This window comes from Carcharodon carcharias, chromosome 7, assembly GCF_017639515.1.
Source record: "Carcharodon carcharias isolate sCarCar2 chromosome 7, sCarCar2.pri, whole genome shotgun sequence".
Lineage (NCBI taxonomy): Eukaryota > Metazoa > Chordata > Chondrichthyes > Lamniformes > Lamnidae > Carcharodon > Carcharodon carcharias.
The window spans coordinates 34,780,495-34,803,826 of record NC_054473.1 but is presented as its reverse complement, the minus strand read 5'-3'; the positions used below and the strand labels follow the sequence as shown (position 1 = coordinate 34,803,826).

At 40.9% G+C, this 23,332-nt stretch overlaps 1 protein-coding gene across 3 annotated transcripts in view; it reads left to right on the top strand.

The window, feature by feature from the left end:
* The first annotated feature begins 20,752 nt into the window (after positions 1-20,752).
* LOC121280132 (constitutive coactivator of PPAR-gamma-like protein 1 homolog) overlaps positions 20,753-23,332 on the top strand; it is a 121,209-nt gene continuing 118,629 nt past the window's right edge. For 2 of the 3 annotated variants that reach the window (XM_041191809.1, XM_041191808.1), the window contains exon 1: positions 20,757-21,511. In XM_041191809.1, the coding sequence (XP_041047743.1) occupies positions 21,038-21,511 (474 nt within the window). In that variant the 5' untranslated portion in view covers positions 20,757-21,037. Of the gene's footprint in view, positions 21,512-23,332 lie in introns of all 3 variants that reach the window. The other variant, XM_041191810.1, reaches the window with a different exon arrangement.

Here is a 23,332-nt window from a genome sequence, read left to right as displayed (position 1 = left end):
ACTTGTCATTCTGATTGGAAATTGAGGTTTCTTTAGAAATTATGGATATATTTAAGATAGTACTTTTCAGTGATGTTCAGTTCTTAGCTTTCATCCCTTATTTTAGTTTTTTTTTTCTTTTAGTAGTCTTTGCAGTAGAAAATGTTGAAATTTCGTGTCTTACAGATTTAAAAGGGTTGTTTTTATAAATTCAGAAAGTGCATCAATGAGGGAGAGGAGGAGGGAGAAAATTAATACTGTTTGGCCATACCAACCAGGTACAGGCAGATATAACTGTATCACTTACACATACAAGTTTCCCTGAGACCAAGTGAGTCCAGGTAGAGTTACCAAAGTGAAAGGTGAATTTTCTGTGAAGCAAAGGGTTCAAGAGGAATGCATAGATCGTCTACTGAGTGAGTTTCATAACTAGAATGTCTCATTAGCCTAACATCATCTTCCCAGAGGAAGGCAAGACAACCAACTATTATGCCAGCATATACTCAAGCTTCTTTAAGCTCTGGAAAATTTGCTAACTACAAGCATATGGTCTTTAATCCATGCAATAGGTGGACTATTTGATGCTGTTGAGGAATATAATGTTAAATTAATCTCATCGATGTTCATCAACCTTGCACTGATCTCGACCATAAATATAAAAAAGCAAGCAGTTAATGCTGAATTATTATGACGTAACTGAATTGCCTTTTAAACATTTTTATTTAAGTAATCCCCCTGACCCTATGATTATTTGAATTTTCAATATTTAAATGTGATTCTAATGTTTATGAATAATTGTTAATTCATGACTTTGTCTGATTTCTTTAATTAGCAAGAAGTGGCTAATTTATTCACTCTGCTTTTGGGGATTCTGATGCTAGGTGAATAGTGTAAATGCTCATATAATATGTTGATGGTAAGACAGTTAAGTGAGTCAAATTTAAGGATCACTAGGTATAAAGCAAGTAATTAACCCCAGACAATTCTTAATAAGGAGTTAAAGTGAAGATTAAGGATTTGTCCAGAGCATTTGATGAATATTCTTATTGCGGTATTAATCCAATTGTTCTTACATGATCCTTAAAGGCATGATCAGAGAATGTTTCAAAACATATATATATTTGTGTAGCCAGGAGCATTAACTCTTCCGGCCCCACAGATATTGCCTCCTTCCATGCTCAACCAGCAGTGGCCCTTCCCTCAGATCGTTGCCCCATTCCAGCATATCTCACTTAGAATTTGCAGTGGGGCCATCAGACATTTGACCCTATCAGAATGGTGAGTTGTTACCAATGCAGAATCAGCTTGGGATAGAATGCTTGTGATTCTCCTACAACTTTCTGAAACACAGCCAAGCACAGGTAAACAAACAGTTGCTAGTTTACTATGATCAAGCATCACAAATGGAGTATATACTCTATTTGAAATGTTGAGATCCAATTCAATAAATAATAAATTGTTTCATGCAATTTAAAGTTATTTGGAGCATCATACTGATGCTATTTAGTGTAATTATGTTGTATTGCTTAAACTTTGGAAAATAAATAATTTTATATTTAATTTATCTCTGCAATGAATGTAGTGCTCTCGTAAATCTTAGTACTTTGATCATTTTTGCTTTTATCTTTAGTGCTGTTCCACTCTTTCATTCTCAGTAGAAAAATAACTTGTAGCCAATTGTTAAAATGGCTGAAACGCTTTCCGTGAAAATATTTTTAAACAGTTATTGACTTTTTAGTCCCTTTCCATTAAACAATGCACTCTGATATCGTGTATTTAAGTTCAAATGCAAAGGTACAGTTAAAATATTAAATGAGTGGAAAGATTTGTTTTACAGAGGATATACAGCAAATTCGATCCAACCAATCCATGCCTTTCAGTTTTAAAATTAACCATCCTTTTCTTTAGGTTTGATTTTAAAAACATAAGGAATTACATAACTTTCTGCTGATGAAGCACGGTATGTTTTGTATGGTCCCTCTGATCTGTGGACTGTCAGCATGGTTCTTGGTTATTGGTATGCGTGAGCTATCTTCCCATATACAGACAGTAGTCATACTCTGGCACTTGTTTAACACTTGTTTATTAGTACTGTGTCTAAATAGGTTACAGAGTAGGCATTACAGACTTCTGCTGAAAGGTCATGAGGACTCGAAACGTCAACTCTTTTCTTTGCCGATGCTGCCAGACCTGCTGAGTTTTTCCATGTAATTCTGTTTTTGTTAGAGTAGGCATGTTACTCCTAAGCATGATGTGTTCCAACCTCTCTCTCTCTCTCTCTCTCTCTCGAGAGAGAGAGAGAGAGAGAGAGTCTAACACATGACTGACAGATGATATATCACTGACATCAATCTCCTATATTAGCATATCCATTCTGTTAACACTACAGCTCCGCCCCCCCAAGTATGCAATCTACTTTTAAACAATAACATGAAACAGTGTCTTTAACTATTTACGTTGTATTTCTATAAATCCCTTTTTACAACTATAGATTTTACCCAAGTCCAACCCTTGCTCTTCCCCCCTTCCCAAGTCATGGTCCTGAGGGATTCAGTCTCCTATATTATTCTCCACCCTTAGTGAAAATGTCTTGAAAACATGAGAGCTTTCTTCTTTTTCTTGGAAGACGACATCATCAGCAGAATGGGACAGCAATTTTGCAGCAGGACTACTGAACTTGAGAATGAGGAGTCTTTTGCAATGAAAGACTGATCCAAGAGAGAAGACTGAAGGGCATCAATCTTTGGACTCTGGGACTAGAAGAGAAGAATTACGGCTCTCTGAGAAATGAATTGCTTCATTGCAACACACGGGGAAAAAATCTTTAGAAGACAAATGATCTTCAAGACCAAAGAAGAGCCTTACAGTGCCTCTTATTCACTGCTGCATCGAAGACAGAAAAGATATTGAAGATTCCAATGAATCTGGATGATGAAGGACAAAAAGACAAAATTCAAGTAAGCCTTTCAGGAAGAGGAAAAGAAATGATTTACCAATGATATTTTGGAAGGAATGTACTTTCTGTAAGTAGTGGTAACAGAGCCACACTTTTGTCTGCGTGAGGCTGCTCCACCATGGGCAATGGGAAGAATTGTTGAGGATATGGAGATAAGGCAACACCATTTTCTGCAATGGGATGAATTTCAACAAAATGAAAATGAATGTCCTGTAGATGAATAACTTTGAGATAAGTTTGCTGTATAGGATTGTAAAGCATTAAGAATGCTGAAGATTCTGCCTAAGCTTCTGAGCTGTCATACAGCTCTAGAGGGAAGATTATTTTCATCTGGGACTGAAGTATAGGTCTCAATTGACTTTCATCCCTGAAAATAGGTGCTACTGTCTCTGGCAATGTGATCCTCTATGGACTCTAACATGGGATCAGGCAAGGCCTTCTCTCTGGAAGACTCTTCATGGACAACCAGCACTAGACTAGGTATTACATTGATAGATTCAGTGGAATAAGGATCTGAATGCTGCTCAACCACCAGAAACATGACTGACTTCTCAAAAAAAAGACATTAGAGACTTCATATGGTGCGTCCACTGATTGGAATAATGGACCAACCTCTAGGACCTCATCTTCCAACTCAGTGCTGTACTGGCCTCTTCCTCATTACTTCAAGAAAGAGCCAGCTCAGATGGTCACCATCTGCCACAGTGCCTTCTGTATCCACCACCTCTGGCCTAGCTTCATAAAGAACTGAGAGATTCATAACCCCAATCTCTGCCCAGGGTCTAGTGATAGAAAGGAACTCCCTGTTGATTGAATAAACCTCCTCAGCTGCTATAGGCTGAAGTTCCAATGGTTGTAAATAAAAGGCTGAAGACTGTACCATGAAAGACATTGAGTTCAACTACTGGTGGTCATCTGTTTTTTCCAGAATTCCTAGAAGTACACCAACGTCTCCACACAATAAGGATGTGTGTTGATTGTGGACAACGTAGAGAGAAGCAACGATCTGTCACTCCTTATAATGAAGAGGAGCAATTATTCTGCCATTGATTGGGAGGTTTGTGCTACCTGGATCTTGCAATTTGATGTGTGATGAGTGAAGGGGTATTTGCTGAAGCCAGTCTAGATCGTCTGCTATTATGTTCACACCAGCTCCGGTATCAATTTTAAAGTGGTATCGAAGCCTTTAACTTGCACTGTAACTGACCAATAGTCTTGAATAAGACCATTAATTTCCTCACATACTAGTGTTTCATAAATATTTTCTTGTTTTCTACCTTGATTAAAGTTGTTGGATTTGCAGAAATGCTTGACATGTTCAGTCTTCTCACACTGGAAGCATTCCGCGACCCCTGCTGGGCAGGCCAGGCATGTGTTTGTTCCTCCCTCTGCAACGTAAGCATCGCAAAATGGCAAAATGCTGCTGTGGAGTTTCCTGCCCTTCTGCCCATTTTGACGGGGCTTTCTAGTGGGTGGGGCTGCTGCCCATGACCCTTCCCAATCTACAGAGTCATGTGAAGTCTCAGAGACACGCCACATTATATTTAGTTTATTTCTCTAATCTTGGCCTGCCTTGCATTTTGGACCACTTGGTCTAAAGTAAGGTCATCTTTGGTCTGCAGAAAGTTGGAGAGTTTTCATCTTGGACTCTGATCATGGATTGGCTTGTCTTTCAGCACCCCGTATCCATAAGAACTAGCTAGATGATGTAGGTTGTTGAGAAATAATTCATCTGATTGCCCACGTCTTTGGAACATTTGTTAAAATGTACTCGCACTTTTACTAAGTTTCACTTTGGGCTAAAATAGGCGTTGAAGGCCTTGACAATGGTCTCAAAGTTCACGACGGACTCCTCCACCCCCTGCCTCAGGAGAACATCGTCTGCCACTGGACCTACAACATAAAGAAAGAAACTGATTTGATGCTTTTGCTGTTTTGTGTGAAGGCCCGATGCTGCCTGATATTGAAGGAAATGGTGTTTTAATAACTCCCACTTTTGGCCTCTCTGCGGACCCTCGAGACAGGCGTAAGGGGACTGCTCAATGGGTAGAGTCATTGTTACCTCTCTCCAGTTTGCATCCTTCCGTTGAGTTGTATGAGCTGCTATCAAGTTCTTCTTCACGTTCTGGCTGCGTTTCCACTGATGGCGCCAATGTATTTCTTACATAGATGTCTCCACTGCTGCCACCATGTTTTGGATGGTCCCTCTGATCTGTGGACTCTCAGCTTGGTTCTCGGTATGCATCATCTATCTTCCTTAGACTGTACTCATACTCTGGCACTTGCTTAACACTTGTTTATTAGTACTACATCTAAACAAGTTACAGAGTAGGCAAGTAGCTCCTAGACATGATTCAACCTCTGTCTCTGTCTCTATCTCTCTCTCTCTCTCTCTCTCTCTCTCTCGTGTCTAACACATGACTGACTAGTGTCAGTGATACATCATCTATGTCATACATTAGCATATCCATTAACCCTTACAATACATAGTATAGGACCCCAGAGAAACTTTAGCATGACCTAATACTGTATCCTTTACAATGTATAGTTGATATAACGATTAGTTTAAGACGTTTTTGAATATCTAAATAATAGAGGTTTATTTGAAACGTTGTCTGCCTCCTGCTTATCATTAAATGGGGAACAGGTTTGAAAAGGTATTAAATCAACCATTAAGATTTTTAAAAATTCTTCATGGTTTTCCTACTCTACCAGAGATGTTGATTTGTTACTAAATGGCTTCCACGTAAGAAGTATATGGCTGAGCATTAGCAGGGCAGTTGCTATTGGTTACTAGGGGGTTACAGATACAAACCTATTTCTTGCCACTCCATGGCACCATATGCTCATGCTACATGCAGTGGGTTGCACAATCACATTAGCTGTGGATTCCTCTATATCTTTATATTTTACCTGATGAACAAAATCTGGAAGGAAGAAATTATTGCCAAATAACCCTAAACACAAATTAAACTGACTGTAAAACAAACTAATAAATAATAAGAAACAAAAACAGAATTACCTGGAAAAACTCAGCAGTTCTGTCGAAGGGTCATGAGGACTCGAAACGTCAACTCTTTTCTTCTCCGCCGATGCTGCCAGACCTGCTGAGTTTTTCCAGGTAATTCTGTTTTTGTTTTGGATTTCCAGCATCCGCAGTTTTTTTGTTTTTTAATAAATAATAAGGATGGATCTATCGTAATATGTAATAGTTTGATGATTCTTCCATTTAAAGTAAAAGGTCTTGCATACATGACTGGGATTTTTTGAGGGTGCACGATAGATAACTGCTGACAAAATGCTGGGCTTCAACCAGAGCTAGTATGATGCACAACTGTGATCATTTCTGCTCAAGTTTAGCAGTGATTAGGAAGCTGAATCATTGTAGCATATAAGAAAAGCTAAGCCAGAACTGTTAAGTATGAATCATTAGTTCGTTTTTAATAAGTCTAATGAGTAAGATTGGAACATTAGAATTTTATTATTTTATCCGTATTGGCTGTGTTTATTCAGATTCCAGTGCATGTCTCAGAGAGACATTAACTTGTTGCCAATCATTCCAAAAAAAAAGGAACTTTACCAGAGATGAGCTCATAGGTGCACATATCAGCATCATAACACCATGCACTATTCATAACCTATAGGGTAAGAGCATTCAGTTAAATCAAGTTATGGCCCAATTTTTAACAATATTTTTGTTTAGCTTTGAAATAGATAAACTAAAGGAGGTGTTTTAAAATTAGGGGGCACCCTTTTAGGAAAGAGATGAGAATTTTTTTCTGTGAGGGTTGTGCGACTTTGGAATCTGTCGCAGAATGTGGTGGAGGCGGGGTCATTGAATGTCCTTAAGGTGAAGGTAGATAGATTCTTGTTAAGTAAGGGAATCTCAGGTTATTTGAGGTAGATGGGAATGTGGAATTAATAATGCTAACAGATCAGCCATGATCTTATTAAATGGTGGAGAAGGCTCAACGGGCTGAATGGCCTACTCCTATTTTGTATGTTCACATTCCACAGAAAGTGTGATTGCGTGACCTAGTGAAGCACAAGCACATAGCACCATGAAGTGGCAAGAAATAAACTTGTACCTGTTACCCTCCAATTACTAACTGGCAACTGTCTTGCTAGTGTTAAGCCATGTACTTCCAGTGCTCAAAAACAGATCTTTCTATTGAGCTATCTAAATATCTATTATAAGAAGCTGTTGAGATCAGTGACTGATTTATATTTTGCTTTTGTTCCCTTTGACTTTTTAGTGGGTTTCCAGATGTTGCAGGCACAGTCTTGAATCCTGCTTTCTCATCAGAGCACACTTCGCTATCTATATGACTTAAACAAATGCAGCAGAGTTAGAATAAACTTGTCTGCTACCAGCCTGATTCATGATGCAACATAATCATCATTCACCTGAAAAACCAATAGACATTTGGATTTGTTCTTTTTGGCTCCACCAATTCCTGCATTTGCTGAGCATCTCCACACAGGGGGTGATGCTGGAAGTGAAGATTACAGATACAAACTAATTTCATGCCCTAAGCGTTTGTAATTCTGAAATAAGAAGGGTCATTCAGGCCCACAAGCTTGTTCCACTAATCAGATCATGACTGATCCATACCCCAACTCTACTTAGCCACCTTTCATCCATAGCACTTGATAATCTTATTCAACAGAAATCTATGAATCTCAATTGTTAAAATTTCAGTTGCCACACCATCCCACAATCTGATTTTTGCATGGAATGTTCTCCATCCAGAGGACATCAAATGACACATTGACCTAAGGACTGATTTGTTCTTTGATTTGTTTTGGATACTATTTTCTTTGGCTAGCTGGATATAATTTGCTTTGTTGTGTCCTGTGAACCATCTTTTGCCACTTTTTCTTGTCACAAGCGGCACGTCAGTTGAAATGCCACATTTTTTCCAGATTGGTCTTAACTTAATCTTTAGATCATTTGAGCTGGCTGTCACATACGTATTTACCAAACTTCACTCTATAGAATACCTTCCTGGGTGCTCTAGGAGCAATTGTTTTGAATAAGTGACCAGCCCACCTTAGCTATGTCTTTATCTTTATCTGTCATATTTACTCTCCTAAGGATCTCAATGCCATTACCAAATTTTCATGAACTGCTGAGGCAACCTGGGCGGGAATGATTGAGGCCTATTGGAAATTGAATGAGAAAGGGTAACTGAAAACATATGGGGTAAAAAGACAATGTGAAAACATGGAATAGTGAGTTGGCCTGCCAAGGAAGCCCGGCCGAATGAAGGAAAACTCACTCGTCTCAAGCCAGAACCAATTTTAGCTACAACGTAGGAGGGCTTTGCAATGGCCTAGAATAGAGTACCCCTGGATGATTTTCTGAGGACAAGTATTTGTATAATTCTCAAAGTAAAATGTTGAAAATATGCAACAGTTGGACAGCTTCTGAAAAAGTTGAACACTTTGACATTTAGACTGAACCCTCTTATTATAAATTCTTTATTTAACAACTAGTTATCTGAAATCATAGAAACCTATCTAAACGCTTTCAGCCAAGCCAGGTAGAAATGTGCACCGGTAGTGACCATAACATGATCGAATTTTACATTATGTTTGAAAGTGAGATAGTTCAATCTGAAGCCAGGGTGTTAAATTTGAACAAAGGAAATTATGAATATATGAGGGGCAAATTGGCTGAGGCGGATTGGGAAAATACATTAGTATGTAGGCAATGGACAGTCTTTACAAAATTATTACACAGTTTACAGCAATTATACATTCCTTATAGAAAAACCCAAAAAGGAGAGTCAGTCAACCATGGCTAACAAAGGAAGTTAAGAATTGTAAAAGATTAAAAGAAGAGACCTATAAAGTTGCCAGAAATAGTACTAAACCTAAGGATTGGGACAATTTTAGAATACAGTAAAGGAGGACCAAGAAACTGATAAAGGGAGAATAGAATATGAATGTAAATTAGCAAAAACATAAAAACAGACTGTAAAACCTTCTATAGGTATGTAAAAAGGAAACGTTTGGCTAAAACAAATTTGGATCCATTACAGGCAGAGTCAGGAGAATTTATAATGGGGAATAGAGAAATGGCAGAGAAGCTAAATGATTACTTTGTGTCTGTCTTCACGGAGAAAGATACAAGAAGTCTGTCAAAAATGGAGATCCTAGGGACTAGGGATAATGAAGAATTGAAGGAAATTAGTTAAAAAATTGTACTGGAGAAATTAATGGGACTGAAGGTTGCTAGGTCCCCGGAATCTGCTGTTTTGATAGAGGTAGCTATAGAGATAGTGGATGCATTGGTGATCGTCTTCCAAAATTCTGAAGATTCTGGAACAGTTCCTGCAGATTGGAATGAAGCAAATATCATTCCACAATTTAAAAAGGGAGGGAGAGAGAAAACACGGAACTACAGACCTGTTAGCCTTACATCAATAGCAGGGAAAATGCTAGGAACTATTATAAAGGATGTGATAAATGGACACCCGGATCATAATGATCTGATTGGGCAGAGTCAACATGGATTTATGAATGGGAAATCATGTTTGGCGAACCTGTTGGAGTTTTTTGAGAATGTTACTAACAGAATTGATAAAGGGGGAGTCAGTGGACGTAGTATACTTGGATTTTGAAAAGGCTTTTGATAAAGTCCCCTACAGGAGGTTGGTTAGCAAAATTAAAGCACATTAGGAGGTAATATACTGACATGGATTAAGGATTGGTTAACAGACAGAAAACAGTAGAAATAAACATGTCATTCTCACATTGGCAGGCTGTGACTAGTGGAGTCCCATAAAGATCAATACTCGGGGCCCCAGTTGTTCACAATCTTTATCAATTATTTGGATGTGGGGACCAAATGTAATATTTCCAAGTTCACAGATGACACAAAGCTGGGTGGGAATGTGTGAGGAAGATGCAAATTGGCTTCAAGAGGGTTTGGACAGACTTAGTGAGTGGGCAACAACATGGCAGATGGAATACACAGTGGAAAAATGTGAGGTTATCAACTTTGGTAGGAGGAACAGACGTGCAGAATATTTCTTAAATGGTAAGAGATTAGAAAGTGTAGATGCACGAAAACACCTGGCGGTCCTCATCAATAAGTCACTGAAGGCTAACATGCAGGTGCAGCAGGCAATTAGGAAGGCTAATGTTATGTTGGCCTTTGTGGCAAGAGGGTTTGAGTACAGGAGTAGTGAAGTCTTGCTTCAATTGCATAGAACCTTGGTTAGACAGCACCTGGAGTAGTCTGTGCAGTTTTGGTCCCCTTACCTTCGGAAGGATATTATTGCCATAGAGGGAATGCCACTAAGGTTCACCAGACTTGTTCCGGGGATGGCAGGTCTGTCCTATGAAGAGATGGGGGAAACTGGGCCTGTATTCTCTAGAGTTTTGAAGAATGAGAGGTGATCTTATCGAACCTACAAAATACCTAAAGGGAGAGCCGGGGTAGATGCAGGTAAGATTTTTCCCCTGGTTGAGAGTCTAGAACCAGGGAACACAATTTCAAAATAAGGGGGAAGCCAGTTAGGACCAAGATGAGAAGAAATTATTTTACTCAGAGGGTTGTGAATCTTTGGAATTCTCTACCCCAGAGGGCTGTGGAAACTCAGTCATTGAATATGTTTAAAGTAGAGATTGACAGATTTCGAAATGCCAATGATGTAAAGGGATATGGGGATAGTGTGGGGAAAAGGCATTGAAGTGGATAATCAGCCATGATCATATTGAGTGGTGGAGCAGGCTCGATGGGCTGAATGACCTATTCCTGCTTCTATGTTCCTATTGGATTTGTTTTTTGCTGATGTGGAGGGCTCATTTCCTCTCCATAGGGATATCCTAATTTACCTCAACTCGGAGATAGTGAACACAGGTTGGCAGGAGCCAAGGTGAAAGAACTCTCAAGTGAATGTGTACGTTGTGGTGGAGTTTATACAAAGAAATTGCATTAACATAAGCACATTTCACATTATGAAAGCAAGTGCCAACAAAATTTGAGATTCAAGTCCACCTGAGATGGCAGACATGTCTTCGGTTTAACATCTGAAAGATGACACCTCTGACAATCCAACAATCCCACAGTACTCTGCTAGAGTGACAGCTACATTATGTGCATATCTGGAGTGGGACTTGAATCCATGACTTTCTGCCTCTATGCTTTCACTGAGCTGAGGCTGAACCTGCTGAAGGCACACAGTTCACTAGTATATATCATTGGTAAACTTCTACCGTTTGTCCAGCCACAAGTATTACAAAACTGACTCGTAATGTTATCGGGATTTGGAGGAATAGATCACAGTCCACAGGTCTATCACTTCAGCTCCCATTAAAGAGTTTGGTTGACTGATCAATCTTGAGTTGTTCCCTGGTGTAGAATAGTCTAAGCCGCCTCCAGTATGCTGTATATTTGCAGAATTTCTATTATACCTTTCCAACATTTGCCATTTTTCTTTGCAATTTTAAAAATTGGTATCAGTGATATTTTTAGTATTCTGGAAATTACAAAAATAGAAGTTGCATTTACATAGCACCTTTTGCATTCTCAAAGTACCAAACTGCTTCATGCCAATGGCTTTTGAAGTGTCAATAAACATGGCTGTCAATCTGCACAGAGAGGTCCCACAAACAGCAGTGAGATCAATGACCAGTTAATCCCTTTATCATGGAGCTGGTTGTGGAATATCGAGTTGAACTTTAATCAGTGAATAAGGTCAATTCAGGGAAGAATGCTAAGTAAAAATTAAAGGTGCTTTTTCTGAATATACAAAGCATTCCTAGCAAGACAGGTGAATTAATGGTACAAATAGAGATAAATCTAAACAGAGTTTAATCTAATATCCATTACAGAGACATGGTGGAATGGTGACCAATGTTGGGGACTAAATATTCCAGGGTACTTGATGTTTTGACAAAAACAAACAAAATGGGAAATGAGGGGTGAGGTAGCCATAAAGACTGCAGTAAGGAAGGATCTTGGCATGGAGGATCTTTAAGTAGGACCGGTACAGATGACTGAAAAAATAACAAGGAACAGAAATCGCTGATGGAAGTAGGCCTCCTACACAGGGTATTAATCAAGAAATAATAGTTTGCAATGATGGCAAAGCAATAATCGTGGGTGGCTTTAATCTGTATATAGCCTGGACAATTCAGATTGGCAAAAGTAGTCTGGAGGATCAGCTCATGGAATGCATTAGAGACAGTTTCCAAAAACAACGTTGTGGAACCAACCAGGGAAAAGGCTAATCATATATCTTGTGTATATACACAGGGTTAATTAGTAAGGGAAATGCTATAATTTCAAATTGAGTTCAATGTGTTCATTGATGTACATAAGTCTGAAACTACATGAATTAAACTTGAATAAAGCCCACTATATGGGTATAGTTGGCTAAGGTAGATTAAAAATTTAGATTAAGGTACGATAGCGGATAAGCAGTGGCAACTATTTCATAGAATGCTTACAGTTCAGAAGGCAGGCATTTGGCCTATCATGTCTGTGCTGGCTCTCTGAAGGAGCAATTCACCTAGCGCCATTCTCCTTCCTTCTCCCTATGGCCCTGCACATTCTTCCTTTTTGATAATAATCCAATTCCTCCTCGAGTGCCTCGATTGAACCTGCCTCCACCACACTCTCAGACAGTGAATTCCAGATCCCAGCCGTACACTGCATGAAAAGTTTTTCCTCATGTCGCCATTACTTCTTTAGCAAATTACTGTATCTTAAATATCTGCCCTCTTGTTCTCAATCCTTCTACCACTGTTTGCTCTGTCCAGACCCCTCATGATTTTGAATACTTCTATCAAATCTTCTTGTAATCTCCTCCAATGAAAACAGTTTCAACTTCTCCAATCTATTGACATAGCTGTAGTTTCTCATCCCTGGAAACATTCTCATGAATTTTTTCTGTACACACTCTAATGCCTTCACATCCTTCCTAAGGTGTGGTGTGCAAAAATGGATGCAATACTCCAGTTGAGGCCGAACCAGTGTTTTATAAGTTTACAAGTTTAATGTTACTTCTTTGCTTTTGTACCCTGTGCCCCTATGAAAAAAGCCTAGGATGTTGTATGTTTTATTAACTGCTCTCTCAACCTGTTCTACCACCTTCAATGATTTATGCACAAGTACACCCAGATCTCTCTCCTCCTGCACCCACTGTAGAATTGTACCCTTTATTTTGTATTTTTTTCGTGTTCTTTCTACCATATGTCTGCCCATTCGACTAACCTGTCTGTCTTTTTGAAGTTTTACATTATCCTCCTCACAGTTCACAATACTTCTAAGTTTTGTATCTTCTGCAAATTTTGAAAATGTGCCCTGTACACCAAAATCTGTCCTTTATATATCTTGGGTCTTAATACTCACCCCTTCCTTCAGCATGAAAACCATCCATTAACTGCTGCTCTGTTTCCTCTCACTCAGCCAATTTCATATCCATGTTGCTACTGTCCTTTTTTCTCCCCATGAACTCTAACTTTGCTCACAAGTCTGTTGTGCAGCACTTTATCAAATACCTTTTTGGAGTCCATGTACACCACATCAACAGCATTACCTTCATCAACACTTTCTGTTACCTCAGCCCTTTAATCTGTGCTAGCATTCCTTAATTAACCTGCATTTGCCCAAGTGATTATTAATCTTGTCCCAAATTATTGCTTCCAGAAGCTTTACCAGCACCCAGATTAAACTGGCCTATAGTTGCTGGGCTTATCTTTACACCCTTTTTTGAACAAGGGTGGAATGTTTGCAATTCTCCAGACATCTGCCACCATCCCTGAGTCTAAGGAAAACTGGAAAATTATGGCCAATGCCTCTTCAATTTCCACTCTCACTTCCCTCAGTATCCTTAGTTGCATCTCAACCAGTCCTGTTTTTGTATAAATTTTTAAGTACGTACAGGCTATTGAATATCACCAAAAAACCATTCAAGTGTCTGAACTACCTCCTCTTTCACCATGACTTGCACAGCATGTTCTTCCTTGGTAAAGATGGATGTAAAGTATTCATTTAAAACTTCGGCTATGTTCACTGCCTCCATATGTTAACACCCTTTTTGGTCCCCAATCAGCCCTATTCCTCCTTTTACCACCTTTTGAGTATTTATATGCCTATGGAAGACTTCTGAATTCCCTCTTCTGTTAGCTCCCAGTCTCTTTTCATACACACTCTTTGCTTCTCTTATTTGCTTTTCAATTCCTCTCTGAATCTTTTATATTTGGTCTAATTTTCGGTTGTATTATCCACCTGGCATCTTTCATAAGCACCCTTTTCCTTCATCATCTTATTCTTTGTCATCCAGGGAACTTTGTATTTGTTTGCCCTACCATTCCCTTCATAGAAATATACCTTGCCTGTCCCTGATCTACCACTTTTTTAAAGGCACCCCAATTTTCAGTTAGTTTTGCCTGCCAACCTTTGGTTCCAATTTATCTTGGTCAGATCCAATCTTAACCCATTGAAGCTGGCTTTCCCTAGTTAATTATTCTTACTCTGGATTATTCATTATCCTTTTCCACAGCCAAACTAAACCCTATGATACAATGATCACTATCCCTTAAATGTTCTCTTATTGACACGATCCATTTGGCCTACCTCATTCCCAAGAACCAAATCTAGCAGTGCCTCCCTTCTCGTTCAACTTGAAACATACTGCTTTAGAAAATTCTCCTGAACACACTCGAGGAATTCTTGCCCTCTCTGACCTTTGCACTGCTATCCTAGCCTGTACTTGGATAATTAAAGTCCCCCATTATAAGTACTCTATAATTCTTGCACCTCTCTGTAATTTCTTGGCAAATTTGTTTCCCTATATCATTCCTACTAGTTGATGACCTATAGACTACACAGAGCACTGTAATTGCACCTTTTTTAATCCTTAGCTCTAGCCAAATAGATTATGTCCTCGACCCTCTATGACATGTTCTCTTTCCAGCACTGTAATGTTCTCCTTAATCAGTACTGCCATCCCTCCTCCTTTCCTTCAAAGAACAAAGATAAGTACAGCACAGGAACAGGCCCTTCTGCCCTCCAAGCCTGCACCGATCATATTGCCCGTCAACTAAAACATTTTGCACTTCCGGGGTCAGTATCCCTCTATTCCCATCCTATTCATGTATTTGTCAAGCTGCCTCTTAAACACCACTATCGTACCTGCTTCCACCTTTCATATCTTTCCTGAACACCCTGTGTACAGGAATATTTAATAACCAGTCCTGCCCATCTTTGAACCAGGTCTCCATTATAGCCACATTATCATATTTTCCATGACTGTCTGCACCTGTGCCTCCACAATCTTATTTATCATGCTTAGTGCGTTCATATACATGCACAGTAACCCTAATTTATTACTTCCCCCTTACCCTACCTAATAGCTTACTATTTCCTACACTGGTGCTATCTATCTCTCCCAGTATTCTGTGAACTTTGATATTCCTCTCTGATGTTACCTCCTGGTTCCCACACCCCTGCCAAGTTAGTTTAAACCCTCCCAACGGCACCAGCAAGGAAATTGGTCCCAGCTCTATATAGGTGCAACCCTCCCTGCTGGTACATGTCCCATTTCCCCCAGAGCTAGTTCCAATGTCCCAGGAATCTAAAGCTCTCCCTCCTGCACCATCTTTCCAGCTATGCGTTCATCTGTTCTATCCTCCTATTTCTATACTCGCTTGCGCATGGTATGGTGAGTAATCCAGAGATAACTACTTTTGAGGTCCTGCTTGCTAATTTCCTACCTTTGCTCCCTAAATTCTGACTGCAGGACCACATCCTTCTTTCTAGCTATGTCGTTGGTACTGCTGTGGACCGCAACTGCTGGCTGTTCACACTCCTCTCAGGGTGCTCTGCAGCCATTCAGTGAAATACTTAACTCTGTATCAGAGAGAGATAACATACCATCCTGGATTCGTATATGCAGCCACAGAAAGCCCTGTCTGTTCTCCTAATTTGGAATCTCCTATCACTACTCTTCCAGTCTTCTTTGTGCCCTTGTACAGTTGAGCCACCTGTGCTGCCATGGAGTTGGCTCTGGCTGTACTTTCCATATGAATTATCACTTCACCAGCACTCAGAATTAAATACTGGTTGGAGAGAGGCACTCAGGGGTCTCCTGCACTACCTGCCTGTTTCATCTTGACTGCCTGCTGGCCGCCCATTCCCCTTCCAAAACAAAGAGTTCAAGCTGCTGCAACTGACAACATTTCCTGCACATAAGATTATCTAGGACACAGAAAGCATCCTGCCATTCCCACACAGCACATGATGTGCACTCGAGGATGGAGCTGCCCTGCCATTCCTCTATAGGGTGATAAGCCTTGATACTAATAATAAACTAATACTGTAAAAAGAGACTCACCAGCTACTCATTTCCCTTCTGCTGACATTATAGGAAATTATAGCAAAACTGAATGCTTTACTTATTCCTTTTTTTGTAAATTTTTAAAAATTGCCAGATGCTTAGACTAACTCCCTAACATTGGAGTAAAAGAAAGACACCAACAATACTCACTGGCCAATCAACTAACAGCCTCCCTGCAATGTCACAGTTTGATTATTTTTTCACTTTTTCAAACCCTGGCTTGCCCAGGTCCACTCCAGCTCCCGATTCTCTCCTTAGGTAAGTGATGGGCCCTGAGTCTGGGCCTCAATTTATCCTCTCCCCGGTGCTCCCAATTTCTTTAGGAGTCACTCCAGCTCCTGATTCTCTCAGGTAACTCATAGGCTCCAAGGTTGGACCTCAATTTATCTTCTCCCTGGTTCTCCCCATATATTTAAATGAATATATTGTAATTCTCAATGAATAAATACTCCATTGAGAATAAAAACTCTGGAGGAAAAGTCATCCATCCATGACTAACTGATGATGTTAAGAGTGGTAATAAATTTAGAAGATGCTTATAATATTGGCAAAAGGCTGAGGATTGGGAGAGTTTTAGAAACCAGCAAAAGATGATCAAAAAATTCATAAAGAGGGGGTAAATAGAATGAGAATAAGCCAGCAGGAAATACAAAAAAAAAATTCTAAGAGGTTCAACAAGAATATTATAAGGAAGAGAGTTGTCAAAGTAAATACGGGTCCCTTGGAAGCTGAGACAGGAGACATTTTAATGGAGGAGAAGGAAGTAGCAGAGATATTAAACAAACATTTTGTCTATCTTCACAGTGGAAGATGCAATAAAATACAAGTAATGGGGAACCAAGGATCTACGGAGAGTGAGGAACTTCAATTAATTATTAGTAATGCAAAAGTACTGGAGAAATTACGGGGATTTAAAGCTGACAAATTGCCTGGATCTAATGGCCTACATTGTAGACTTTTAAGAGATGACTGCAGAGATAGTGGATGCACTGGTCCTAAATTTTAGAATGACTCCAGTGATCTGGAAGGCAGCAAATGCAATACCACTTTCAAGAAAGGTGGGAGAGACAAAACAGGGACCAAAGGCCAATCAGCCTGATATCAATCATCAGAAAAACGCTGGAATCCATTACTAAAGATGTGATCGGACACTTAAAAAAAAAAGTCATAATATGATTAGCAGCGTCAACATGACTTTATGAAAGGGTATTGTGGTTGACAAACTTATTTGAGTTTTTTTGAGGTGCAGCCAGCAGAGTAGATAAAGAGGAGCAGTGGATGTAGTATATTTGGATTTTTAGAAGGCTGCAAAAGCTAAAGATTCATGGGATTTGGGGTGATATATTAGCATGAATACAGGATAGAAAATAGAGAGTAGGAATAAATAGGTCATTTTGCAGTGTGTTTACTAATAGAATGTCACAAGGATCAGTGCTTGGGCCTCAGCTATTTACAATCTATATCCGTGACTTAGATGAAGAGACCGAGTGCAACGTATCTAAGTTTGCTGACAGTACAAAGCTCAGTGTGAATGTCAGCAGTGAGGAAGACCACACACAGTTAAAAATTCAACTAGGCCTGTTGGCGAGCACTGTTTGCTCCACAAACTTCCTGGTAGCAGGTTGACTGTCATAGGTGTGCTGTTCACATGTCATTGGGTGGTGGCATGGACACATAAGCCAGGTGCAGAGTGTATAGCCCTTGTCATGAAGCAGCCGACCTCTAGCTAGCTATGGTGGATCAAATGTGTCCAGTGTGGCTGACTGCCATGGTTTGAAAGCATTGTGGCTGCTGCCAGAATGATGGACATTCACCGACATGTTCTACACACTAACTCCACATTCAGGGATAGGACCAGTTGCAGTACATCTCCCCATTAATGTGGGGCTCGCGTTCAATCAATAGCTTCCTACGCTGTTGCAAATCCTGCTAGCCTGGCAAAGCCATGTGCCTGTTCTTCTTGCTTGTCTCTGATAAGAGTGAAGATTATTGTCTTCTCTGCTGGCATACAGGAAATCCATACCTCCTTGATAGAGTGATGCCACCATTTCATAGTTTTTTGTGCAGTCCTCTGGCCGATGGGATCTGTTGTAGAAATAGCGGGCTACCGTGCTCTTCATTGCCACTGGCAGCACCATCTTTGCCCGGCTCTGCGTCTGCTATTCCGGTTGTAGGAGGTGGCATAGTTCAGTCACCTTCTCCCTGGTGAAGTGTAGTCATCTTGGACACTGCTCCTGGTCGAGGTGGAGGTAGATGAAGTGCTCCCTAAAGGCTCTAGGTTGGGGTAGGGCTTTCAGTAAAGAGCCCTCCTCCTCCCTTTGTATACATATGCTTTGTAACTGGATCTGCAAGGTACAAAATGGCATATTGTGCACCAGATCAGTGTTAGATGCTGTTTGATGTCATGATCTGCCCACTCTGCCTGCTTCTGGTGCTTGCACAGCACGTCTGCACTAGCGCCCTTACAATCATTGAATGCTGGAAGCAATGCAGCTGCCATTTTACAAGCTCCAGGCTTTCATAGCTCCAGGCTTTCGTAGCACCAGCACAAGTAGTGCAATGGAATCAAATTTTGCAGCCAGTATGTAAAAGGATGTAGCTACTGCAGGTTAGTGTTCAAGAAGGTGGAAAATGGGGTATAATGTGGGGAAATGTGAAATTATTCATTTTGGAATGAAGAACAGAAAAAATATTTTTCAGTGGTGAGAAATATTAACTGTTACTGTTCAGAGGGATTTCGATGTCATTGTACATGAAATACGGAAAGTTAGCATGCAGGTACAGCAAGCAATTAGGAAGGCAAATCATGTGTTGGCCTTTATTGCAGAGAGGTTGGAGTACAAGATAAGGCTGTTTTGCTGCAGTTGAAGGACTTTGCAGGACTTCCTGAGAAGGTTTATAGGGTCGATGCTGAGAGGCTATTTCTCCATGTTAGAAGGTTTAGAGCTAGGGAATATTGTCTCAGGATAAGAAACCAGCCATTTAGGACTGAGATGAGGGGGTTTCTCAACTCAGAGAGTTGTGGATCTTTGGAATTCTTTACCCCGGAGCACTGTGAATGCTCAGTCATTGAGTATATTCAAGGTTGCTGAGATCAATAGATGTTTTAACTAAGGGAATCAGGACATGGGAACTGAGGCTGGGGTGGAGGAAGAAAGCAGAGCTGAGGTCAAAGGTCAGCCATGATCATCAAATAAAGGAGTATCCTTCAGGGTTGTATGGTCCACTCCTGCTTCTATATCTTAAGTTCGTAACTGTTGGCCAGGACTACAGGAGCAACCATTACCTTCTTTGAGTAGTATATCCAAGATCGTTTATGTCACTGTTAACCAGTAATTATGTCTGTCTTTAGCATTTTTTCCAAAAGAGAGCACCTCCAACAATACAGTACTCCTGTACTACATCGACATGTCAGCCTCAAATGAGTTCTCTACCTGGAATAGAACTCAATCTTAACTGAGCAATTCAAAAACAGCCTCACTTTCTATAAGCCATTTAGTTCTATAAGACACTCAGCTCTACTTCTCTACCACCACTGTCAACTATTTCCATCTGCATGACATTGCTCAACTCCACCCCACCTCAGTTCATCAGCTGCTGAAACCCTCATCCGTGCCTTTGTTGGTTCTAGTATTGACTATTCTAATGCATTTCTGGACGGCCTACCACATTCTATCCTCTGCAAACGAGGTCATCCAAGACTCTACTGACTGGTTCGAACTTGCACCAGGCTCACTCCTGGTGAAGCAGTATCCTGATTTTAAAATTCTCATACTTCTTCACCCCTTCCTATCTCTTAACTCCTCCAACCATACAATGCTCCAAGATATATGCACTCTTCTAATTTTCAATTGTCCTACTGTTGCTGACCATGCCTTTTAGTTGTCAAAGCCCTCTACTACTAAATTCCCTCAAGTGTCTCCTCTTTCTTTTTCTATTTAAGACGCTCCTTAAAACCTACATCTCTGACCAAGCTTTAGGTTATCTGATCTAATATCTCCTTATAGTGTTGAATTTTGATTTATAACAAAGCATTTGGGACGTTTTATTACCTGGGAATTAAAGCTTTTGTTCAAGGTGCTTTACAAATACAAATATGAGCAAGAGCATCGTGGATGCTGGAAACCTGACGGTGGCTTGACCCGAAAAGTTAATTCTTGTTTCTCTCTCCACCAATGCTGTTAGACCTGCTGAGTATTTCCAACATTTACTGTTTTTACATAAATGCAAGGTGCTGAAGAAGTAGTTAAAATAAAATATCACACTAATGTAATATATGCGTTATATACTTGCAATTGCCGTGTTGCTTTTATTTTGCTTTAAGTGTAAGGGTTGCGTGACTGCGTGTGTGTTGTTGTTGCTTGTGCCCTCAGTGCTGGATGATTGACAGCCGCCCCTGAACCTGACCTCCGAGTGGGTTAACGCTGACGTCAGGGAGGCGCGGGGAATGCGCCTGCGCGCCGGCTCTGACAGACATGGCGCCGTAACAGCACATGGCGGCGATCGGTGCGGTCACTCTCAGCGACTGGCAAAGTGCGGTCAAATCCCATCGAAAGCCTCCCTGCAGCACACGGAGCTCGGCCCAGGGACCGCGCCGGTGATCCGCTTCCCCCTGGGGTTTTTTTTTCCCTCTCTCTCTCTCTCTCTTTCCCCGGTTCCTTTTTTTTTTCCGCGGCCCTCCCTCCCTCGTTCCCTCGGCCGGCCGGGGCTGCCCCTCTACCTGGAGAGAGAGAGAGTGAAGGCCATGGGGGTGCAGGGCTTTCAGGAGTACATCGAGAAGCACTGCGCCAGCGCCGTGGTGCCGGTGGAGCTGCAGAAGCTGGCCCGGGGGAGCCTGGTGGGTGGAGGCCGCAACCGGCCTCCGCAGAGCCCGCTCCGCCTGCTGGTGGACGCCGAGAACTGCCTGCACCGCCTCTACGGCGGCTTCTACAATGACTGGGTGAGCGGCGGCCAGTGGAACCACATGCTCAGCTACCTGGCCTCACTCTCCAAGGCCTGCTTCAGCGGCAACATCGAGCTGGTGGTGTTCTTCAACGGCGCGCTGGAGAAACCCCGCCTCCACGAATGGGTGAAGAAGCAGATCAACGACAGGCAGACGGCCCAACAGATCATGAGCCACGTCCAGAACAAAGGCACCCCGCCGCCTAAAGTCTGGTTCCTGCCTCCCGTCTGCATGAGCCACTGCATCCGCCTCGCCCTCCTCCGCTTCCGTGTCAAGGTAAATGCCCCGGCAACGGGAAAAGCCCCGGACATTGTCAAATATTTCATTGTGTTAATTAGCCTGAAGGTTCAACCTAACTTGCTGGCGGAGATCCCCGCCCTCAGTTTACGTCTCTTTTTGCCCTGATCGTCCTTTGGTGTTTCAGGTACCGGTTAGGAGCCAAGATTGGATGCTCAGCATGTCATTCAATTGGAGGGGCTCACGGGACTTCCGCCGGAGGGTTAGTTGGTTAAAATACCACCCCCCTACTCGTGCCAAGGCCTGTGGAACTTAACTGGTCCTGACACAGATTAACATGCACAAAATCTCAGCGTCAGGCTATTGGAACTGATCAGTGAAAAATAAGTAATAATTTCACAGAAGGAAGAAATGGCAACTAAATAATGCCTTTCACGTCAGCAGGACGACCCACAAGGCTTGGTCAATGAAGTACTTGAAGTGTAGTTACTGTTGTAAAATAGGAAATAAGGCAGCCAACTTGAGCACAAACAGCTATCAGATAATGACCAGATAATCTCTCTTTCAGTGTTGCTTGAGGGATCAGTATTGCCACCTGTTCTTGGAAAAGTGCTGTGGGATCTTTTACATGCACCTGAAAGGCCAGACTGAGCCTGGGCTTAATGTTTCATTCAAAAGTCTGGCAGTACATTGAAGTTTGAGCCTAGATTTACACTCAAATCTTTGGACTGAGGCTTACAACTGTTACCTCTGATTTGGGCAAGAGTGCTACCAATTAGCCACAACTGACTTACATACCTAAATATGTTTATGCTGTTTGCTAAGTCTGTTGATATATTTATATATTTAAGGTTTCCAACTTGGTGAAGGAGATACCCTGTATGTAGATCCTAGAGTGTTGCATCTAGATTTTTGCACATTCAAAGCAGTACAAAGTGCATTTTTATGATACTGTTTAAGGCACTTTTGTTTGTGTAAACATTCATTTTCAGACAATTTTGTCTGGTAGGTGTAAGCACGATTGGCTGAATCCTAATTGTTGAGTAAGAATTAACTGGAGCAAGCCAAAAATAAAAATGGGAGGGACTTGTGGAATTAGAATATATTAATTTTTAAAAACATTTGAAGTAACGAGTGGTACATTTTGCAAAAATGTTGCAAAACTGTGAGATAGTCCAAGGCTCCTATAAGTCATTGAATTAGTCAATACTGTCACTATTAGGATGCAAAAATGTGGCAGCTAATGTGTGTAGCAAGACACCACGAACAGCAGTTTGATAATTACCAGATCATCTTATTTTAAAGTGATTTTGGTTGAGGGCTAAGTATCAGCCAGTTCACTGGTGGGAACTTTCTTTTTCTTCAAGTAGCACAATGGGATCTTTTACAGGCAGATGAAGTCTTAGTTTAATATCTCTGCTGAAAGATTACACCTCCAACAGTGCAGCACTACTTCAGTACTGCCACAGGAATGTTGGCCTCGATTTTATGTTTAAGTCTTTGGAGTGGTGCTTGAACTCAGCCTTCTGATGAGGGTGTTACGACTAAACTTTTGTTGGATATGCTGTGCGCAGCTTGCTCATTTTCTGAAACCTTGTGATGCACACTGCAGTATATGTAGACTCTTATAAGATCCTCCCTCTGCAACACATTTCTTAATGGCAATTTCTTGAAGAAAATCTTTTAATAACTTATGTGGCTACTAAAAAAAATCTTATTTAGGGACTGTATAGAATCTTTAATAGTTCTCCATATTTTCAGTGAATTATAGACCAGTTAACATTACATCTGTTGTTGGGAAATTACTTGTATCTATAATTAAGGATTGCTGGTGAAAGAGCCAGCATGGATTTGTAAAGC